The 18,727-nt window shown below is 49.0% G+C and overlaps 1 protein-coding gene across 3 annotated transcripts in view; it reads right to left on the reverse strand.

The window, feature by feature from the left end:
* Positions 1-18,727, reverse strand: part of GOSR1 (golgi SNAP receptor complex member 1) — a 46,885-nt gene that overhangs the window by 16,465 nt on the left and 11,693 nt on the right. For all 3 annotated transcript variants that reach the window (XM_083480133.1, XM_083480132.1, XM_083480134.1), the window contains exon 6: positions 18,570-18,644. In XM_083480133.1, the coding sequence (XP_083336259.1) occupies positions 18,570-18,644 (75 nt within the window). The remainder of the gene's footprint in view (positions 1-18,569; positions 18,645-18,727) is intronic.

The raw sequence follows: 18,727 nt of genomic DNA on the forward strand, positions 1-18,727 counted from the left end.
GGTGAAGTGTGTCTCTGGTTTTAGTTTAGATAACAAAGGGTGCGTCTAAGCCTGTTGGGAATTTCAGCAACACTCCTCTGGACACTCAAGGGTTAAAGCCCCTGCTTCGCATGCAGAAGGTCTCCTGAAAGCCTCTCCAGCTAAAATGAAGATTAGGCGACCTTCCTCTGTTTGGAACCCCAGAGAGCTGCTGCCAATCAGTGTAGACAACACACAGCTAGCTGGATGCAGCGTAAGAGGTAGCTGAGTGGAAGAGCACCTACTTTGCATGAAGAAGGTAGGTATGTTTAAAGCACTCTGGTTACGCCACTTTAACAGTCATGGCTTCCCCCAAGGAATCCTGGGGACGGCGGTTCGTTAAGCTCACAGCACCACAATTCCCAGGACTCAAAACAAACTACAGTGGTACCTCGGGTTAAGTACTTAATTCGTTCCGGAGGTCCGTTCTTAACCTGAAACTGTTCTTAACCTGAAGCACCACTTTAGCTAATGGGGCCTCCTGCTGCTGCTGCGCCGCCGGAGTACGATTTCTGTTCTCATCCTGAAGCAAAGTTCTTAACCCGAGGTACTATTTCTGGGTTAGCGGAGTCTGTAACCTGAAGCGTCTGTAACCTGAAGTGTATGTAACCTGAGGTATCACTGTACAGCTTCCAGGGTTCTCTGTGAATTTTAAAGTGGAGTGCTTTAAAATGGATGGTATGTATGGGCAAAGTTCACAGGCTTGGGCCTCGTCTACCTGACCACACATTTTTTGATCGAGATTCTCAAAACAGAAGAATTAGGGGGGTTGCACTGCAGGGGGCTGGACTACATGACCCTTGGGGTTCCCTTCCAACTCTAGAATTCTATCATTTCAGACAACTAATGGCAGACCTAGATTTCCAGGTGCCACGGGAGACGGATCACGTGCCCCGTTTGATCTGGAGCTGAAATGCTTTTGCAAAGTACACGGGGCTGGTGCCACAGCTCCAGAGAGAGGCCTTCTCAGTAGGCACCCGCATTGTTTTAAGATCAAGAGAAATAAACAAGCCCCATATGCACTAATGGAGTAATTAGCAGCAGCGTCAAGAAAGCTGGGTTTATATTTTCAAAAGGCAACAGGGCGGTGGGTGGGGAAGAGCGAGAAAATCCGGGCCGTTTTCCAAAACCTTCCAAGGAGAGTTTGCGGCTCGCTGTTTCCCGAGGAAAAGCGCAAAGCTAGACTATGGAGCTCGCAACTGCGGGGGGCAGCAAGGACCACCACCATGGATGGCTTTAAGAGGTAAAGGGACCCCTGACCATTAGGTCCAGTCGTGGCCGACTCTGGGGTTGCGGTGCTCATCTCGCTTTATTGGCCGAGGGAGCCGGCGTACAGCTTCCGGGTCATGTAGCCAGCATGACTAAGCCACTTCTGGCAAACCAGAGCAGCGCACGGAAATGCCATTTACCTTCCCGCCGGAGCGGCACCTATTTATCTACTTGCACTTTGACGTGCTTCTGAACTGCTAGGTTGGCAGGAGCAGGGACCAAGCAACGGGAGCTCACTCCGTCACGGGGATTCGAACTGCCGACCTTCTGATCAGCAAGCCTAAGAGGCTCTGTGGTTTAACCCACAGCGCCACCCGCGTCCCGGCTTTAAGAGAGGACTAGACAAATTCAAGCTGTCAATAGCTACTAAGCATGGCAGCTATGCTCAGTCTTCACGGTCAGAAGCAGCAATTTCTCAATACTGGAAACCACAGGAGGGGAGACTTGTTATTGGGCCCGGATCCTGCTTGTGGGTTTCCCAGAAGTGGCACCTGGCTGGCCACTGTGAGAACAGGATGATGGGCCTTTGGCCTGATCCAGCAGGGCTCTTTTTGCATTCTTGAAATTGCTATGGGCCAGACCTTCTAAAACATCTAAAAATGGACTGATAAGGAATGGATTTGCCATGTGCTCCAAACATGCAACTTACCCCTCCCCACCCTCCTTCTTCTTCTTTTACCTGGCAAGACAGATGGAGAGCTGACAGAAACATTTTTTAAGCAACAACAACACGCCTCTTGGGAAGGGATGGCGTATAAAGATGCTGATGCAAGCTAATGGCCCAGATCCAAGAACAACAGCAGCCGGCGTCTTCCAAGAAAGATGACCCAACACAAAGCACCTTGTTTACAGTCAATCGTGGCTTTGGAAAGGAATTCCCGAAGAAGTGCCTCATAGAATCCTAGGGTTTGAAGGGACCCCCCTGAGTCATCTAGTCTAACCCCTGGCCATGCAAGAATCACAGCTAAAGAATCCCTGGCAGGTGGCCGTCCAACCTGTTTAAAAACAGCTGTCAGAGCTGCTTGAAGATCCTAGCTCACACAGGATCACGCTAGCCAGCGATCATTAAGTAAAAGTCTTTATTGAATTACAGTTTCCATTCTCACGCTGCTGCGCGCAACTCTACGTCTAGTAGCTAGATCGGCGAGGCTCCGTCTGAGTCTCCGCCCCGTGTGCACCAACTTAATATCCTAGCCTTGCTCCACCTTTTCCGCCTGACTGTCCTCCTCTGGGTCCCTCTACCCCCCGGGGTTTCTTCCTTCCGGGATTCTTCTGACGCTGACCCGGACCCTCCTGTCTCCTTGCGCCGGGCTTTAGGACCTGGCTCTCTTTCGGGGCTGCTTACTGCGCCGCCTTCCTCTGCATTTGAACTTGGCGCGCGCGCCCAACCTTCCACTTTCCTCTTAACCGTTTCTTCGCTCCCCGATGGAGGTGTGGCCACTCCTGACTCATGCCCTCCCTCCTGTGGTGAGCTGCCAGCGCTTCCCCCCTGGCTCCCTTCCTCTTCCCTGCTTCCTGGCGGTGACGCTGGTCCCGATTTCCAGCTGCTCTCCCCTGAGTCCCCTCTGGCTCTATCTTCCTGGGGTGCCCCCCTAGACTCCCCCCTTGCCCTGGCCACTGGTGCTCCTTTCTGTGAATCCTCTGATTCACTGGAAAGACTAGGAGATCTCGGGTCGTCGTCATCACTCATCTTTTCTTCTGCCTCCTCCCCTTCGCTCTCTGTTTCCTCCCTTGCCCGTGCCTCTGCTCCTAAACCCCTGACAACAGCCTTTGAAGAAGAGTCCATCACCTTCTTTACCATCACACGGTTCTTCCTAATGTTCAGTCGGAATCTCCTTTCTTGTTATTTGGATCCCTTGGTTTGGATCCTTCCCTCTGGAGCAGCAGAAAGCGAGCTTGCTCCATCTCCCATGTGACAGGCCTTCTGATGTTTGGCTCTCATACATAGGCGCCGACTCCATGGGGCCTGAGGGGGCTCGAGCCCCCTCAAAAAAATTTTTGGGGGGGCTCAGCCCCCCCAATAATCTCGGGCGCCCTTCCAGCAGAGCGCCGCCGCCGTCCCCCGCCTCCTCCCCACCTGCTCCCTCGCCAGCCAGCCAGCCAGCCGCGCGCCCTAGTCGGAGAGCCCCGGCCGTCCCCCGCGAGATTAGGGAATCCCCGGGGGCGGGGGCTCCTGCCTCGCTGCTTCGCAGCACCACCGCCACTGCCAAGGCACTGCCGGGGGAAATTTCCTTCCTCCTGGCGGTTTCAGCCCCCGCAAGAACAGGGGAATCCCGACTGGCCACACCTGCCAGCCAGCCAATCGGCTGGCTGGGGGGGTGTGGCTTGCCCTATTTAGGGCCGGAGCCACTTTATTTGCATATTCATGAGCTTATTTATTATTCATGAGCTTTCCCGGCCCCCCCCCCAATATTTTTTATAAGTCCGCGTCCCTGCTCTCATATCACCTCTCAGTCTCCTCTTCTCCAAGCTGAACATACCCAGCTCCCTCAGCCATCCCTACCAAGGCTTGGTTTCCAGACCCTTCGATGAGTTCGACAGGGTTGGCTTATTTCAAAAAGTGAAAACCCGGACACAAAAGTTGCAAAAGTAATCTGCAAAAAAATCAACACTTGCTTTCCTGGACATTTTTTGTTTCCAAGACATTTGTTTCTGATGGACTAATCCCAGATATGTCCAGGAAATTCTAGACACATGACAGCCCTAAGTTAGACCTCTTAGCCTCATATTCCCTTTTCAGCTGGCACCAATCAACTATGGCCCTCCAGTTCACTCTGTCTGGCCCTTGAAACTCTCCCCAAGCCACGCCCTTCTCCAGCCCCGTTCTGCATCCTGTGCGTTTTTACCTGGCTGCCAATGTGTCCCTGAACCATGACGGACCTTGTCCGTTCTCAGTCTGCTCACCATGAGCTCCGACAAGGCCGCACCTCATTTCAATCCTTTGCAGCCGTGGTTCATTTATTAAGCTTGCAATTCTATCCTGCTGTTCCTGCAACAGGGAGAGCACATGCCGGCAGAGATTCTGCCAAGCCTGCCTTCCTGCCTGCCTGCCTGCAGAGATTCCTGGACACACCCAAGCCCCAGACCACTGCTCCAGCTTGGATGCTTGAAGGAAGACAATACAGTCAGGAACACTATAGATGCACAGAAGATGCTCCCACTCTCATCCTCACACACTGGGTGGAGCAAGAAAGTGACAAGTACATTAACTGTAACCCCATAGTCTCTGAAATATGTCATCTCTCTTTCAGAAATTGAATGTGCGGGGTGAAGAAATACACTTTGCCCCCCGTTATTGCCTGGTGCCACCAGCTGGTGTGGACACGTCCTTGGGGCCGTCAGAGCTCCAGGGCTTAGCGCTGCAACTCCTGAAACAATGTAAGTGATACATCACCCCATCGCCATCCCAAAATATCCACAGAGCCAACCAGCAACAACCCTCATTTACGTGTTGTTGGAATGGACGGCTTTGAGTGAGGATGTTTCCATGCAGCACGATGAAGGCAGAGCCCATGATTTGCAGAAGGGAAGTTACAAAGCTGCTAACGGCTGGAGATGAAAGGCTGCTTTCAAGGCTGAGCCACTTTCGTTTGGAGAGCAGATGGAGGGGAGCGTTGCTCTCCTGCCCAAGCAGAAGGCTGCAAAGGAGAACTAAGATGGAAAAAGAACTGTCCTTAAGAATAAAGGAGCAGCTTGCAGGGATCGAACCGTGCAACCTGGCACTGAGGATAAGAGCTTCACTGATGCACAGGAAATTGAGGTGGTGCTCCAGAAACCTGCTAAAGGGAAAGAAACTACAGGAAGGCAGCAGCTGGAGGGAACGACTCATGGTTTCAGTTGTCTCTACACAAATACACAGAGTATGGGAAACAAACAAGATGAATTTGAGCTCTTAGCACAGGATGGCAAATACGACCTGGTAGGCATTACTGAAACTTGGTGGGATGAGACTCATGACTGGAATGTAGGAATGGAGGGGTATAACCTGTTCAAAAGGAATAGACCAAACAGGAAGGGAGGAGGAGTGGTGTTGTATATAATGCATGTGTACACTTGTGAAGAAATACATGACCTGGAGCATGAAAAGGAGATTGAGAGTACAGTGGCACCTCGGGTTACATACGCTTCAGGTTACAGACGCTGCTAACCCAGAAATATTACCTCAGGTTAAGAACTTTGCTTCAGGGTGAGAACAGAAACTGCGTGGCGGCAGGAGGCCCCATTAGCTAAAGTGGTGCTTCAGGTTAAGAACAGTTTCACGTTAAGAACGGACGTCCGGAACGAATTAAGTACTTAATTCAGTGAGAAGGGAGTCCAAGAAGGATGGGAGTTTCTGCAAGGAGAAATATTAAAGGTCCAAATGCAGATAATACCAATGAGAAAGAAAAGTGGGAGGCATCTAAGGAAACCGGTGTGGCTGCATAAGGAGCTTATAAATGACCTGAGAGTTAAGGAAGGCATGTACAGTGGTACGTCGGGTTACATACGCTTCAGGTTACAGACTCCGCTAACCCAGAAATAGTACCTCGGGTTAAGAACTTTGCTTCAGGATGAGAACAGAAATCGTGCTTCGGCGGCGCGGCAGCAGCAGGAGGCCCCATTAGCTAAAGTGGTACTTTAGGTTAAGAACAGTTTCACGTTAAGAACGGACCTCCAGAACGAATTAAGTACTTAACCCAAGGTACCAATATATAAGAAATGGAAGAAAGGGGAAGTATACATGAGTAGCCAACAGTTGCAGGGAGAAAGTCAGGCTGGCTAAAGCTCAGAAGGAGCACCCTTCCAACTCTAAGATTTAATAATAACAATAATAATAATAACAACAACAATAATAAATAATTTATTATTTATACCCCGCCCAGCTGGCTGGGCTTCCCCAGCCACTCTGGGCAGCTTCCAAGAAAATATTAAAATACCGTAAAACATCAAACATTAAAAGCTTCCCGAAACTGGGCTGCCTTCAGATGTCTTCTAAAAGTCTGATAGTTGTTGTTATCTTTGACCTCTGATGGGAGGGCGTTCCACGGGGCGGGCGCCACTACTCAGAAGGCCCTCTATCATTCCATGAACCATTCGATGTGAACAGAGATGCACTGGGTGGAGGGGGGTAAAGAGGAAGTGTGGGAGGGGTCCTATAGGATTTGGGGGGACAATCCCCATCCCAAAATGCAAAGCCCCTTCAAGTCCTCCAGTTAAGACAGGGATGGCGATTAGCGTTGGTGCAGCGGTCACTCTAAGCTAAGGTTACCAGATTTTTTTCAACGAATCTGGGGACACTTTTCAACTTTAATGGATTTTGTATGGGGACTGATTTGTAAATCCGGGGACTGTCCCTGGGAAATGGGGACGTCTGGTAACCTTACTCTAAGCCAGCCTACTCAAGCTGGTGCCCTCCAGATGTTTGGGAGTTGTAGTCCAAAACATCTGGAGGACACCAGGTTTCATTCATTCATTCATTGAATTTATATACCGCCCTATACCCAGAGGTCTCAGGGCGGGTCACAGAATAAAATCAAAATATAAAGCCACAAAATACATAATAAAAATAACAACAACAACCCAATAACCCCCCCAAAACACATTTTAAAGGGCTGTGCTTTGGGGGGGGGGGGAGTGTTGTAAGCATCTCCACTGGTCTTCCAAAGCGACAGCTCTGTTTTACAGGGGCTCAGCACTCCCTCTTCATCCTCTGCGCATGGGAAGTTTATTGCATTTAAGCTGCGACTCCTGCACTGCAGAGGGTTGGACTAGGTGACGCTTTGGGTGTCCCTTGCAACTCTACACGATTCCCTGTGTGTAAGAAGAAGGGGGAGGCTATGCACTCTCCTTGGGGGTGGGGAGGTGGGCCCAGGCTAGCCTATCTGCCTGCTCCCTGGCGCTGCCAAAGCCAGGATCCTCCCTCCCTCCTCCCTGGAAGGCCAGTTCCTGGAGAGAACTGACCCTCCCATGTAATTGCAGCAGATTCCCCCAGGAACCGGGATAAATGAACTTAAAAACAAAACTGGGCGGGCATTAATGTAAGTCATTACCACCAACCACATCTGTCAGAACAAATTCCGGTAATTCACTAATGGACTATGCAAAGCTTCTCTCTCTCTCTCCCCCACTCTTACCCATTTCAGCTTTTTCACAGCCTTGCAAAGCTCTGAGCCAGAGAAATCTGCTGGAAAGGAACCACCGTTGAGGAGCTCTATAGGGACACCCACCCACATAAAAAAATAGATTTGTAATTAAGAATAATTCAAAGGAAACGGGGTGGGGGGAGGCACTGAGGCCTTCGTTAAGACAAACTAAGAAGAGAGAAAGGTTTAAAGGAGGCTTAAAAAAAAGAAAATATTCTTATCAGAATGAATGTTAATCAAAAGAAGGCATGGGGGGCATTAAGGATGCTATCGTGAGAATGATGGGAAAATGTCAGCCTGCAATTAGGAATGAGAGATATTCTGCGCGAATAGACACAATTTTGCCCTCTGCTTTTAATTAAAATATAAATATGCATGTATAGAGATAGAGGCATTGACACACACACACACACACACACAGCCTAAACCTCATAGGGGCAATAATAATAATAGCAATAATTAAATTTATTGCCCGCCGTTCACCAGCAGGCCCCAGGATGGGTTACAAAAATCTAAATGTAATTAATTTTTCATTAAAAAAATAATTGGTATACTAATTCTGTGAAATAAAATTTAAGTTTAACTTGCAAAATAAATCTGCTAAGGTGCATCCAATAATATTCAAACAAGAATGTCAACGCAGGCACAGATGCCTCAGTAAGCAGCACATACCCAGAGCCCAGAAGAAGTTGGACTCATCCATTATGCCGCACCAGCAGAAGTAAACACTGAAAACAGCCTTTCCAGAGCATTTCACCTAAGTCATGCCTCCTTCCAACCACTCCTTCCCCGCAGAGTCAGATGCTTCCAAAACAAAACATCCTGCCTAAGGCAATTCTCATCCTCCAGGGAGGGGGAGATCAGGTTTAGAAGCACACTTAGAAAGGTGCTAAATGGCTGGCCTTTGCCCCTCCCTCACTGTGATTAGCAAAACAGGAACAAATTAAGCATCTCAGCAGAGTTATGCAAAACAAAGTAGGCGCATTTGCTCAATGACTAAGGATCTCAAAATCCAGCTTTTACTGATTTGCTTCTCTCTCTCTTTTTAAATTAAAGCACGGAGTAAACAACTATCTTCTAAGGATCGGAAACTTACTTTTTTCTCTTGTTTTGGTTGGGTTTTAAAAAAAACACACATGAAGGCACTGTCAGACTGACATCAGATTCCACGCTTGGGCAAGAGGCAGCAGAGGCAAGTGGTACATACACTTCAAGGGAGAATAGTAATAAGATCTGGATGCTGGAACTTTTTAAAAAAATAGCCAAGAGCCATCCTCACCAGGGGAAGGAACATAGGAAGCCTACCTTATTGGTCCACCAGGCTCAGGACTGTCTGAACTGACTGAAAATAAACCAAGATTCTAGTCCTCATGGCGCTGAATAAAGGACTGAAATAGGAACCCAGGAAGCTCCCTAAGGGTTCTGAATTAAGGACTGATTTAAACAGGCAGTTGTCCTATGCAGAGTTGGCCCTCGGGTCCATCTAGCTCAGTATTGTCAGCATTAACTGGGAGCTCTCCAGAATCTGAAACAGGGTTCTGCCCCAGCCCTACCTTGAGATGCCGTTGGGGATTTAACTTGGAACCTTCTGCATGCAAAGGTGATGTTCTGCCACAGTGCTGCAGCCCTTTCCCTAGAATCATGATGCTAGTCCTCATGATTCGAAATAAAGAGGTGGTTTAAACAGGAGCAGAGGAAGCTGTTTTCTGCCGAGTCAAACCACTGGGCCATCTAGCTCAGTACTGCCTTCCCTGGCTGGCAGCAGATCTCCAGGGTTTCAAGGAGGGACATTCCGAGCCCTACTTGGAGATGCTGTTGGGGACTGAACCCAGAACGCCCTGCATGCAAAAGGAGAGTTCCTTGACATCCAGCTGCGAATCCTTTCCTCCGTGCAGGGAGTGAGCAGCGTGACCTCACCACACCGCAAGCAGAACGTTCATAAAGACACAAGTCATCCTGCCAAAGCTTCAAGGAACATTCGCCTTATTGCATCCTTTCCAAGTTACAAAAAGCAAAGCAAGAAAGAAATTCAATGGGGAAGCAGCTGGAGAAGAATGTGTGTGTTCTGCAGTTCCAACAGCAGCCCTTCTTGCTTTCCTACACTTAATTTATTTTTTATAGAAGAGTATATTTTGGTTCAAGCCACCGGAGCATCAAAAATAGCAAAGCACCAGGGTGATTCAAAACTCTGCACAGAGAGAGAGAGAGAGAGAGAGAGAGAAGGGGGGAGAAAGAGAAGCACCTTGCCCATCTGGGAGAGAACAGGCAGGATAGGACGGCAGCTTTATTTAGTGATCTTCCTAGTTGAGCGAGCGATTTAGAAGTGCCAAACTGGGCTTCTTTTATCAGAGCTCTTAAAAGCTACATTGCAATCTGGCAAGTGGAGACTCCTCATCCAGTTGGAGCCCTTTGCAGACTCTGCTGGCAGGACCGAGGGTGGGTGGGTTGGAGGCAGAAATGCCATAAGGATAAAGGAATTTTGGGCAAAGTGCAGCCAGACTCCTACACTCCATTTACAGTGGTACCTCGGGTTACATACGCTTCAGGTTACAGACTCCGCTAACCCAGAAATAGTACCTTGGGTTAAGAACATTGCTTCAGGATGAGAACAGAAATCGTGCTCTGGCGGTGTGGCACCAGCAGGAGGCCCCATTAGCTAAAGCGGTGCTTCAGGTTAAGAACAGATCTCCGGAACGAATTAAGTTCTTAAGTCGAGGTACCACTGTATTTATGTATTTCATAAAATTTAGAGTCCATTGGCAGAATATCTGATCTGCATGAAGAAGATCCTGGGTTCAAACTTAGGAAGGGTCAAGGGCAATCTCTGACTGACACCCTAGAGTGTCACTGCCAGCCAGTGTGGGCAAAGTTACAATAAGTTTGATGGAACAATGGTCTGTCTTGGTAGAAGATGCTGCCTCCTGAGCTCCAAGCTTGCACACCTCACTCTGTCAAGGCCAGGGTTCCAGTAACTAATGAACAAAGTGCACCCTGCAAGGCTGAGGTCTGCCACACCTGGTCTAAACAATGCGCATTTGCTGTGGGTTTACAATCAAGCAAATAAATACTTATTGCCATTAGGGGGGCTTGCCATGGAACGCCACTCCAAGGAAGTCTTGCAACAATGCCATTTCTCTCCCCTCCACTGGCTGGAAGCTCACCTCCTTTGACATGAACTGCCAACCGAAAGGAAAGCCAAGGGCATAACCAGATTTGTCTGTACCCACCCTCTATTACCCTTGCTCTGCCCATGATTTGGGGCTTGGAATACACAAAATACGATGAAAATCTAATAGAGCAAATGTTAAAGAGCGTGGTGACCAGGCGCTCTTCGTCCTTATGAACTGGCAGTCGTAAGAATCAAACAGGGAAGAATATAATAGGATCAGTTTGTACCAGCCTTTGCAGACCTAATGCTCTCTGGGTGTTTTGGACTGCAACTCCCATCAGCCCCAGACAGCACTGGTCAGAATCCGCAAGTAGATAGAAGGGGGGGGGACCCTCAAGCCTGGGCCTCTTTAGGTGGCCCTCGGGAATCTCCCCAGACCACGCCTCCTTCCCAGCCACACCTCCTTTCTCAAGACCACACCCCTCCCTGGCCCTGCTTCACATCCTCCCATGACTACTTCTGCCTGGCTGGGAAGTGTCCTTGAACTATGGTCATGCCTCCTGGGTGGAGAATAGAGAGAGGAGGGTGTACAGAATCTGCACCCGCTGCTTCCCCCAGAAGGTTGCTCAGGAAGGAATGTGGGCCTTGGGCTGGGGGGGGGGAGATTTCTCAACTCCTGAACTACTGGGTTGCAGTGGGTCAAAGCCACAGCACAATCACTGTACAAATAAACAATTAACAAAAAAAGTGGGTCCCCAAAATGCTTTTTGGGCTAAAGGTGGAACCTCAGGTCTCAATTGCTGAAAATTGCTGTTTAAGTTATTGTGCTCTGATATATATATGGGGGGGGGACAGTTCTATGAGTTCTTGTGTTCTAGTATATACACAGAAAACTGCTGCACGAGTTCTTGTGTTCTGATATACAAGCAGAGACCATTCTGTATGTGTCCAATTAATGTGTGACAGCTGACATGCACACCACTTGGAAGGTGGCGGAATGGGCTGACATTTGCAATGACCAGGAACGCAACCCATATGCAAACGGGGAGTTGCCAGTATATATAAAGAGAAAACTGCTGCACGAGTTATTGTGCATGCATGAGAGCTCTCTCTCTCTATATATATATGTAAAACTGCTGTACTAGCTCCTGTGCTCTGATTTTAATATATATATATATTGGGTAAATCCCTTGCCAGGGAAAACAGATGAAAGAAATGCACGTACAGACATAAAAGACCGGCTGTTATCTGTACTAATGATGCTCAAGCAAGCCTACTCTCTCTACCGCATCTGCCTTTCATGCTGGTTATTTATAAATACCAACAACAATAGTAATGGTAATAATAAGGAAGCCCAGGAGAGCTCCTCTGCCCCTTGGAGCATCGAGCGCACGCACTCACAGGCACACAGAAAAACCCTAATTAAGCTGTTCAAGGACCTGCCTGGCTCCGTTATGTAACTGTGCTCCTCCATCACAGTCATTGTTTCCATAAATGGGAACTCTGAGGGGGAAGGCGGGGAGTGGGGGGTGGCCCCACCGGTCAATATGGCAGGGCATCTGCCAGGAGCCCCCACCCCACCAAGGGGGCTCACCCTGGACTGTCTCCTCATACTTCACCAGTCAGCTACCCTTCACAACAGTGGTGGAGAGGAGAAGAATCAGTAGACATCACTTCCTGCTGGTTCCTGTACGCAATGGGCATGGATGGCTAAAAAAACCCTCACTATACCAATGCATATTCCACATGGCCACTGCCTAGGAAAGCTAAACCCTGGAATAAGCCCTCAAGGACCTGCAGGCCTGATGGGGCACCTGTGCTGCTTGTGGAGAACCAGGTCCCTACGTTATCCCACTGCTTGCCTCTGCTGCCTTACTGGGCCAGCCTCCCCAGACCAGCTTCCCGCTTCCAGTGGTGGGCCATGCTTCTAAGCCATGCTCTGCTTGACGGCCATTGACCTGTGACAGGGCCTTTTCAGTGGTGGCTCCGTTTGTAGAATGCCCTCCCTTGACTCGCCTTTACTCTAAGAGACACCAATGCCCAAATGTTGCAAGATAAAAAGATAAGAAGATCAGGCCAGTGGCCCGTCTAGTCCAACATTTTGTTTCCACAGCGGCCCACCAGATAGCTATGAAAATGTTTTAAATGTTTGATGTTTTACTGTGCTTTTCATATTTTGCTGGGAGCCACCCACAGTGGCTGAGGCAACCCAGTCTTATGGGTGGCATATAAAAAGTAAAATAAAATAGTAATAGTAATAATAATAATAGTAATAATAATAATAGTTGTTATTTACCCTCCATGTATAGGGGTGCGGGTGGCACTGTGGGTTAAACCACAGAGCCTAGGACTTGCCAATCAGAAGGTTGGCGGTTCGAATCCCCACAACAGGGTGAGCTCCCGTTGCTCGGTCCCTGCTCCTGCCAACCTAGCAGTTTGAAAGCACGTCAAAGTGCAAGTAGATAAATAGGTACCACTCCAGCGGGAAGGTAAACGGCGTTTCCATGCGCTGCTCTGGTTCGCCAGAAGCGGCTTAGTCATGCTGGCCACATGACCCGGAAGCTGTCTGCAGACAAACGCCAGCTCCCTCGGCCAGTAAAGCGAGATGAGCGCTGCAACCCCAGAGTCGGCCACGACTGGACCTAAAAGTCAGGGGTCCCTTTACCTTTACCTTACCCTCCATGTATAAGTCCAATCCTCTTTTAGAGCCATCCAAATTGGCTTCTTTCATAGGGGAGTTGCTCCACGCCCCCCTGAACACATTGGGCTGCCCTTTTCTGAACCTTTTCCATGTGGGGGGAGCAGAACTGCAGGCATTCAGGGAAGGCCACATAGCAAGGCCTGACGCCAAGAGCTTCCACCCTTCAGAGGAAAACCGGGTCTTCATGGAGAGAAGGCAGGCTTTAACCATCCTTGGTATTCTATACTGCCCCCCAGGAAAAAAAACACTTTACACATACAAATGAATTCCTTCAGTGCTGATTTAGGAAATTACTCCCCCCCCCCCAAGCCATTAAGCTTCAAAAGCTCTCAGGGCTACACTCTCCAAACACACACACACACACACACACACACACACACACACACAGAGAGAGAAGTGAGTGCTGAGCTGACAAACTCATTTCCTCTTAGCCCAGCACTTTGCAGGATGAAGCAGCTGAAGCCTGTCCATTCATCACCCAGCCCTGTGCCTCCATTTGATGGAAAGCCTCGCCCGCTACAGGAGGGAAGGCCGTGGGGGGGGGGGGAGGAGAACCACACAAATGGATGAATTATTTACTCTGCTCGCCTAAAAGGGTATTAAGCTGGGGAAAGTGGGGCAGGGAAAGGGAGAGGTGCTTTGCAGAGCTGGTCATCAAGGAAACCCAGCAGGCTGCTACACTCATTACTCATACGCAGGATGGGCAGAGGAGCATCTCTGCCTGGGCATCCCGAATGCAAACAAACATTCGGATTCCAACTCAACTGCAGAACGGGCTGCCTCAAAAGGGGGTGGATGGACTCTCCTTCAGCAGAGGTTTCCAAACAGGGGTTGGACGGTCATCTGTCAGGGATGCTCTGCTAGATTCCTGCACTGCAGGGGGTTGGACGGGATGACTCCCGGGGGTCCCTCCCAATGCCACAATTTCTGGGGTTTACGCCACCTTCACTGGTGACCTGTTTGTTTCAGAGAGCAGTCTGGAGCGCCAGGTTTAATGCTTAAGGTTCTAACTTGGCCTTACTTAACTGGGTGCCATCCAGATGTTCTGGACTATGGCTCCCACCAGCCCAAGGCAGCATGTCAAGCCACTGGCCCCTCTAGCTCAATACTGTCAACACTGACCGGCAGCAGCTCTCCTGGGATTCAGGCAGGAGCCTTTCCCCAGCCCTACTGGAGACGCTCCTGGGGATTGAACCCGGGACTTTCTGCATGCAAAGGAGATGCTTTGGTCCTTCCCGTAACACAGAGAAAGACCCCAGTCTTCATGGTTTTGAACTAAAGGCTAATTTAAATAGGAACATTGGAAGCTGCCTGAAACGAAGTCGGTTTGTTGGCCCATCTAGCTCAGCAAGGACTACACTGGCCGGCAGCAGCTCTTCAGGGATTCAAGCAGGAGTCTCTCTCCCAGCCTTACCTGGACATGCTAGGGATTGAACCTGGGACCTTCTGCATGCAAAGCAGATGTTCTGCCCCACCTTCCTCTGGGGCCGAAAATGGCATATGCCTCAGTGGCCGCGCGTGCAAAATGGGAGCTGCCTGTATACATCCCCTGAGGACCCTGCTCCCTCCCACCCGCCCACCCGATTCGGAATAGCCAGCCTTGACATCTGCACCCCCATCAGCAGCTACCATCTTCCTGCTTTGCTACTACTACCTCCTGCAGGGGAGAGGAGAAACGTGGGACCATCCCTGGAGGACACAGATTTATAATAGCTGGCCTTGACCCCAGACTCCTGGGTGGGGTGGGGTGGTTAAAGGGGGGAAATTGTTGGTTCAATGTGAATGATTTTGGGTCTAGGGGGAGGGTTGAGGTTTCGTTTATTTGTTAATTAGTGGATCTGAGTATCGCTTTGTTTATTATTTCACTTTTTTAAAAAATGGATGCCATGTTATATGAAATATTAATGTATTACATGATTCCCCCCCCCCAACTTTTCCCCCCATGGTACTATGTATTGTATATCTTTCTTTTGTTGTAAGATGCTCGGAGACCTTTGGGTGACGAATCAGTCTAATAAATGGAAATGAATATTTAGGGGCTTCAAGAACAGTTGCAAAACAACCCTGTGTGTTTGGAAACGAGCCCATTAATCTGTGGCTACCGGTACGGTAAGCTCCTGAGTGGAAGCTGCCCAGCAGCTGCGGTCTCCTTTGCAGAGGCTGAAACAACAGAGCTAATTCCCGAGCAGAGAATCCGTTGACACACATCAAGGCTTGCACAAGCGTCGGTGGGGTTTTCCGATCCCTCCACCTGGCCTGTCTAAATCGAACACTGCTGATGGGCCCCTTAGCCCTTCCGTGAGATGGAGCAGGATGGAAAATGCACTGCTTGAAAACATCCCATGGGGAAAATGAAAGAAGGCCGGACCTTGGAAGGGTACCATCCAGCTGGCAATCAGGGTAGGTAGGGGGAACTACAGCTGAGGAATCAGTAACCACAAGGTATCTTCTATAGGGTTTCAAAGAATGCAAGCACTCTAGCCTCAAAGCCTTGGATATTACATTTTTGTAAATGAAAATAATAAAATAGGCAAAATGCCGACCGAGCTACAGGCAAAATACTCTTGGGATGATGCAAGGTTGCAAATCCCCACCATTAAAGCTGCCGCACTACAGCTGCTGCCTCTCTCTCTCTCTCTGCTCCGAGCCCCACTCTCAAAAGGAAATTGCATTAGGAGCGCAAGGCTTTCCGGCCAGAAAAGCCCTCCAGTCCCGTAGCAGCAGGGCCAGAGCTGCATCGATCCTGACAAGCCACCCACCCAGAGTGCCGCAAACGTCCGCGGCAATTAAGCAGAGGAAGGCGGTGGGGCTGGGCCGCGAGGAAAGAGGGCAGTGCCTGGATCCCCGGGGTCAAGTGAAAGTATTCAAGCTGGCCACATGAGAAGTTAAAGAGAGTCTGGACAGAGAAGAGTTTCCTCCTTTTCTCATAACGCCAAAACTGGGGTGTGAATGTTGGAAGACTCAGAACAGATAAAAGAAAGTCCATCTTCTTCACACAAGGCATCGTTAACCTATGGAATTCGCTCCTGCAGGAGGCTGTGACGGAGACTAACTTGGATGGCTTGAAAAGAGGATTAGACAAACTCAGTGAGGGCTTTTGATGGCTGCCAGCCAGGATGGCTCCGCTCTGCCTCCACATTTGGAGACAGCGATGCTTCTGAATACCAGTTGCTAGAAACAGCAGGAGGGGCGAGGGCTCTGGTGCTTGAATCCTGCTTGTGGGTTTCACACAATAGACAACACCTGGTTGGCCACTGTGAAAACAGGATACTGGACTAAGATGCCTCCCCCCCTTTGGCCTGATGCAGCAGAGTTCTTATCTTTTCATATTCTTAAGACTTCTGGTGGAGGGGAGGGACTGCTCCTCTCATCTGGCCACAAACGGATGGATGACTTCCTAAAACCCAAGGGAGGAAGGGAATCTACCTGTCCTCTATCAACCTGGAAAGGGAAAGGGAGGTTGTCTTCCACAAGATGGATTGAGAAAGTGTTTTATCAGCCTCAGCAGCCAACTCAATTAGCTTTCGGTCAAAAACCATATTAGAAAAGATGTGATGAATAGATGTCTTTTTTTAGTCGTCAAGATTTGTGGCATATCCATCAAACTACACACACACACACACATTTAAAGTCTTGCGCTTTCTTATTAAGACTATTCAAGATAAATGGGTCCTTGGGGACTTGCCTGACAGGTGCTGTACCTGCAAATTTGCGATACCTGCAAATTATGCATGAGGGGCCACAATGCACCAGGAATCAATCTGGCACAGAAATTGTCATAAACCATGATAAATGGGAGTTGCTCCTTGTTTGTCACAATGGGATTTGTGCCGAAGTTCCTCAAAAACAACGGAAGTAAAAATCCACAGGCTGCAGAATGTAGTATCAGGTGCAGAATTTCGCTTGCTGAGAACTTTGGCCTTTAAATATGAAGTTTCTAGTCCTTATAAGGCAGCCACCAAATAGCCCGCAGGTCCCCTATTCCTGCTCCACCCACTACACCACACTGCACGCTCCCTTCCTCCACCGACGTTTCAAAGCCAGAAGGTGCTCAAAGCTTCAGGACACTCCTAACTAATAACATTTGCCCATTATCCGTTCGCAATAGACATCCAGCAAGTGAAAATCAATGGATGCCCCTCCCTCAGCCCTTCCAAACTTTGCAAATGCCAGCGAGAGCCCCATGGGGAAATTGAGGGATGCACAGACACGGTTTCTCAGATTCCTTGGCCTATCACAACCAAGCAAAAATTTAAAAAGCCATTTCCTGTAAGAGGTTTTCATGCACCTTTGATTACAGAAAATAACAAAACTGCCTTCACCAGGAGCAGATATTGGAGAACGGCTCTTCTCGAGGGGAAGAGCGCCCCCTGGAGCCCACATGCTGCTATGGCTTTTGCAGAAAGCATCCTGCTGCTATCACATTTCCCTGCAGATTTTTTTTAGGAATGCAGTTTCATAAAATTAATCAGAAGCCTAATGAAGGCGCACACTGGAAGTGAAGCTGTGCAACAGGAAGGGACAGAAACATGCCTAAAATCTAAAAGTGAAATAACAACAACAACAACAACAATAACAATAATAATAATAATAATAATAATAATAATAATAATAATAATAATATCATTATCCCTGGGAAGCACATTATTTGTGTGTGCAGCTCTTCAGAGGCACAGTGAAATCAGTACACTGTTTTTTAAAAAAGCGTTTTCACTGATTTGCTTTTCCCCCTAACACTCTAAATAATGTAAGGGAAGTCTGTGTAGGCAACTGAGCTGTACGTTGCTAAGTACCGCTGTAAAAAAATGACATTTGAGCAAGGGTGCCTTTGCCAACCGGTGGCCCTCAAGCTGTTTTGTACTACAGCTCCCATCAACCCCAGCCAGCAGGGTCACATTGTCCATTTGGATGAATGAGACTGTGCCCCACCAACCAGCGCCTGCTCTCAGCCAGCCCCTCACCTGCCTGCCTTCTACTCATAATCAATCCAGGAGGTTGCCCTGCCTGCCATCTTCCTCCTCTTTAGTCTCAGTGTTGTCCCTCGTAGAAATCAGCAGGATGGAGGACAGGTACAAAGCCAGAATTAGTTTTCTCTGGCTGTCATTGGCTCTGGCGCCACCTGCTGTTGGGCTCCCTGCTTTTTGCCTAACCAGGCCCAATGGGCAGTGCCCACCACTGCTTTACGGTGGCACAAGGCTCCTTGGCTTTTCTGGCTGCAAGAGTCTAACACGGCCGCCACCGCCGCTGGAAACGTCCCCTGGATGTAGGAAACAGTGGATTATGAGAGGAGGTATCGTGGGTGGCAAGTGGCTCTCTTTGAGGAACAATCCGATACAAGGCACAGACTTACTTCCGAAGGTGCTCGTGTTCCTTTAAGAAAAGCTCTGTCCTTCTGTTGTTGACGCCACACCCGCTTTTGTAGGACCTGGAAGATAAAGGTAGAAAGTCCCCCCAAAATGAGATTGCAGGAGCAGTGAACCATGTTATAGTTAATTGTTGCAGCTTGTC

This window comes from Podarcis liolepis (assembly GCF_965112155.1).
Source record: "Podarcis liolepis genome assembly, chromosome: 16".
NCBI classification, from domain to species: Eukaryota; Metazoa; Chordata; class Lepidosauria; order Squamata; family Lacertidae; genus Podarcis; species Podarcis liolepis.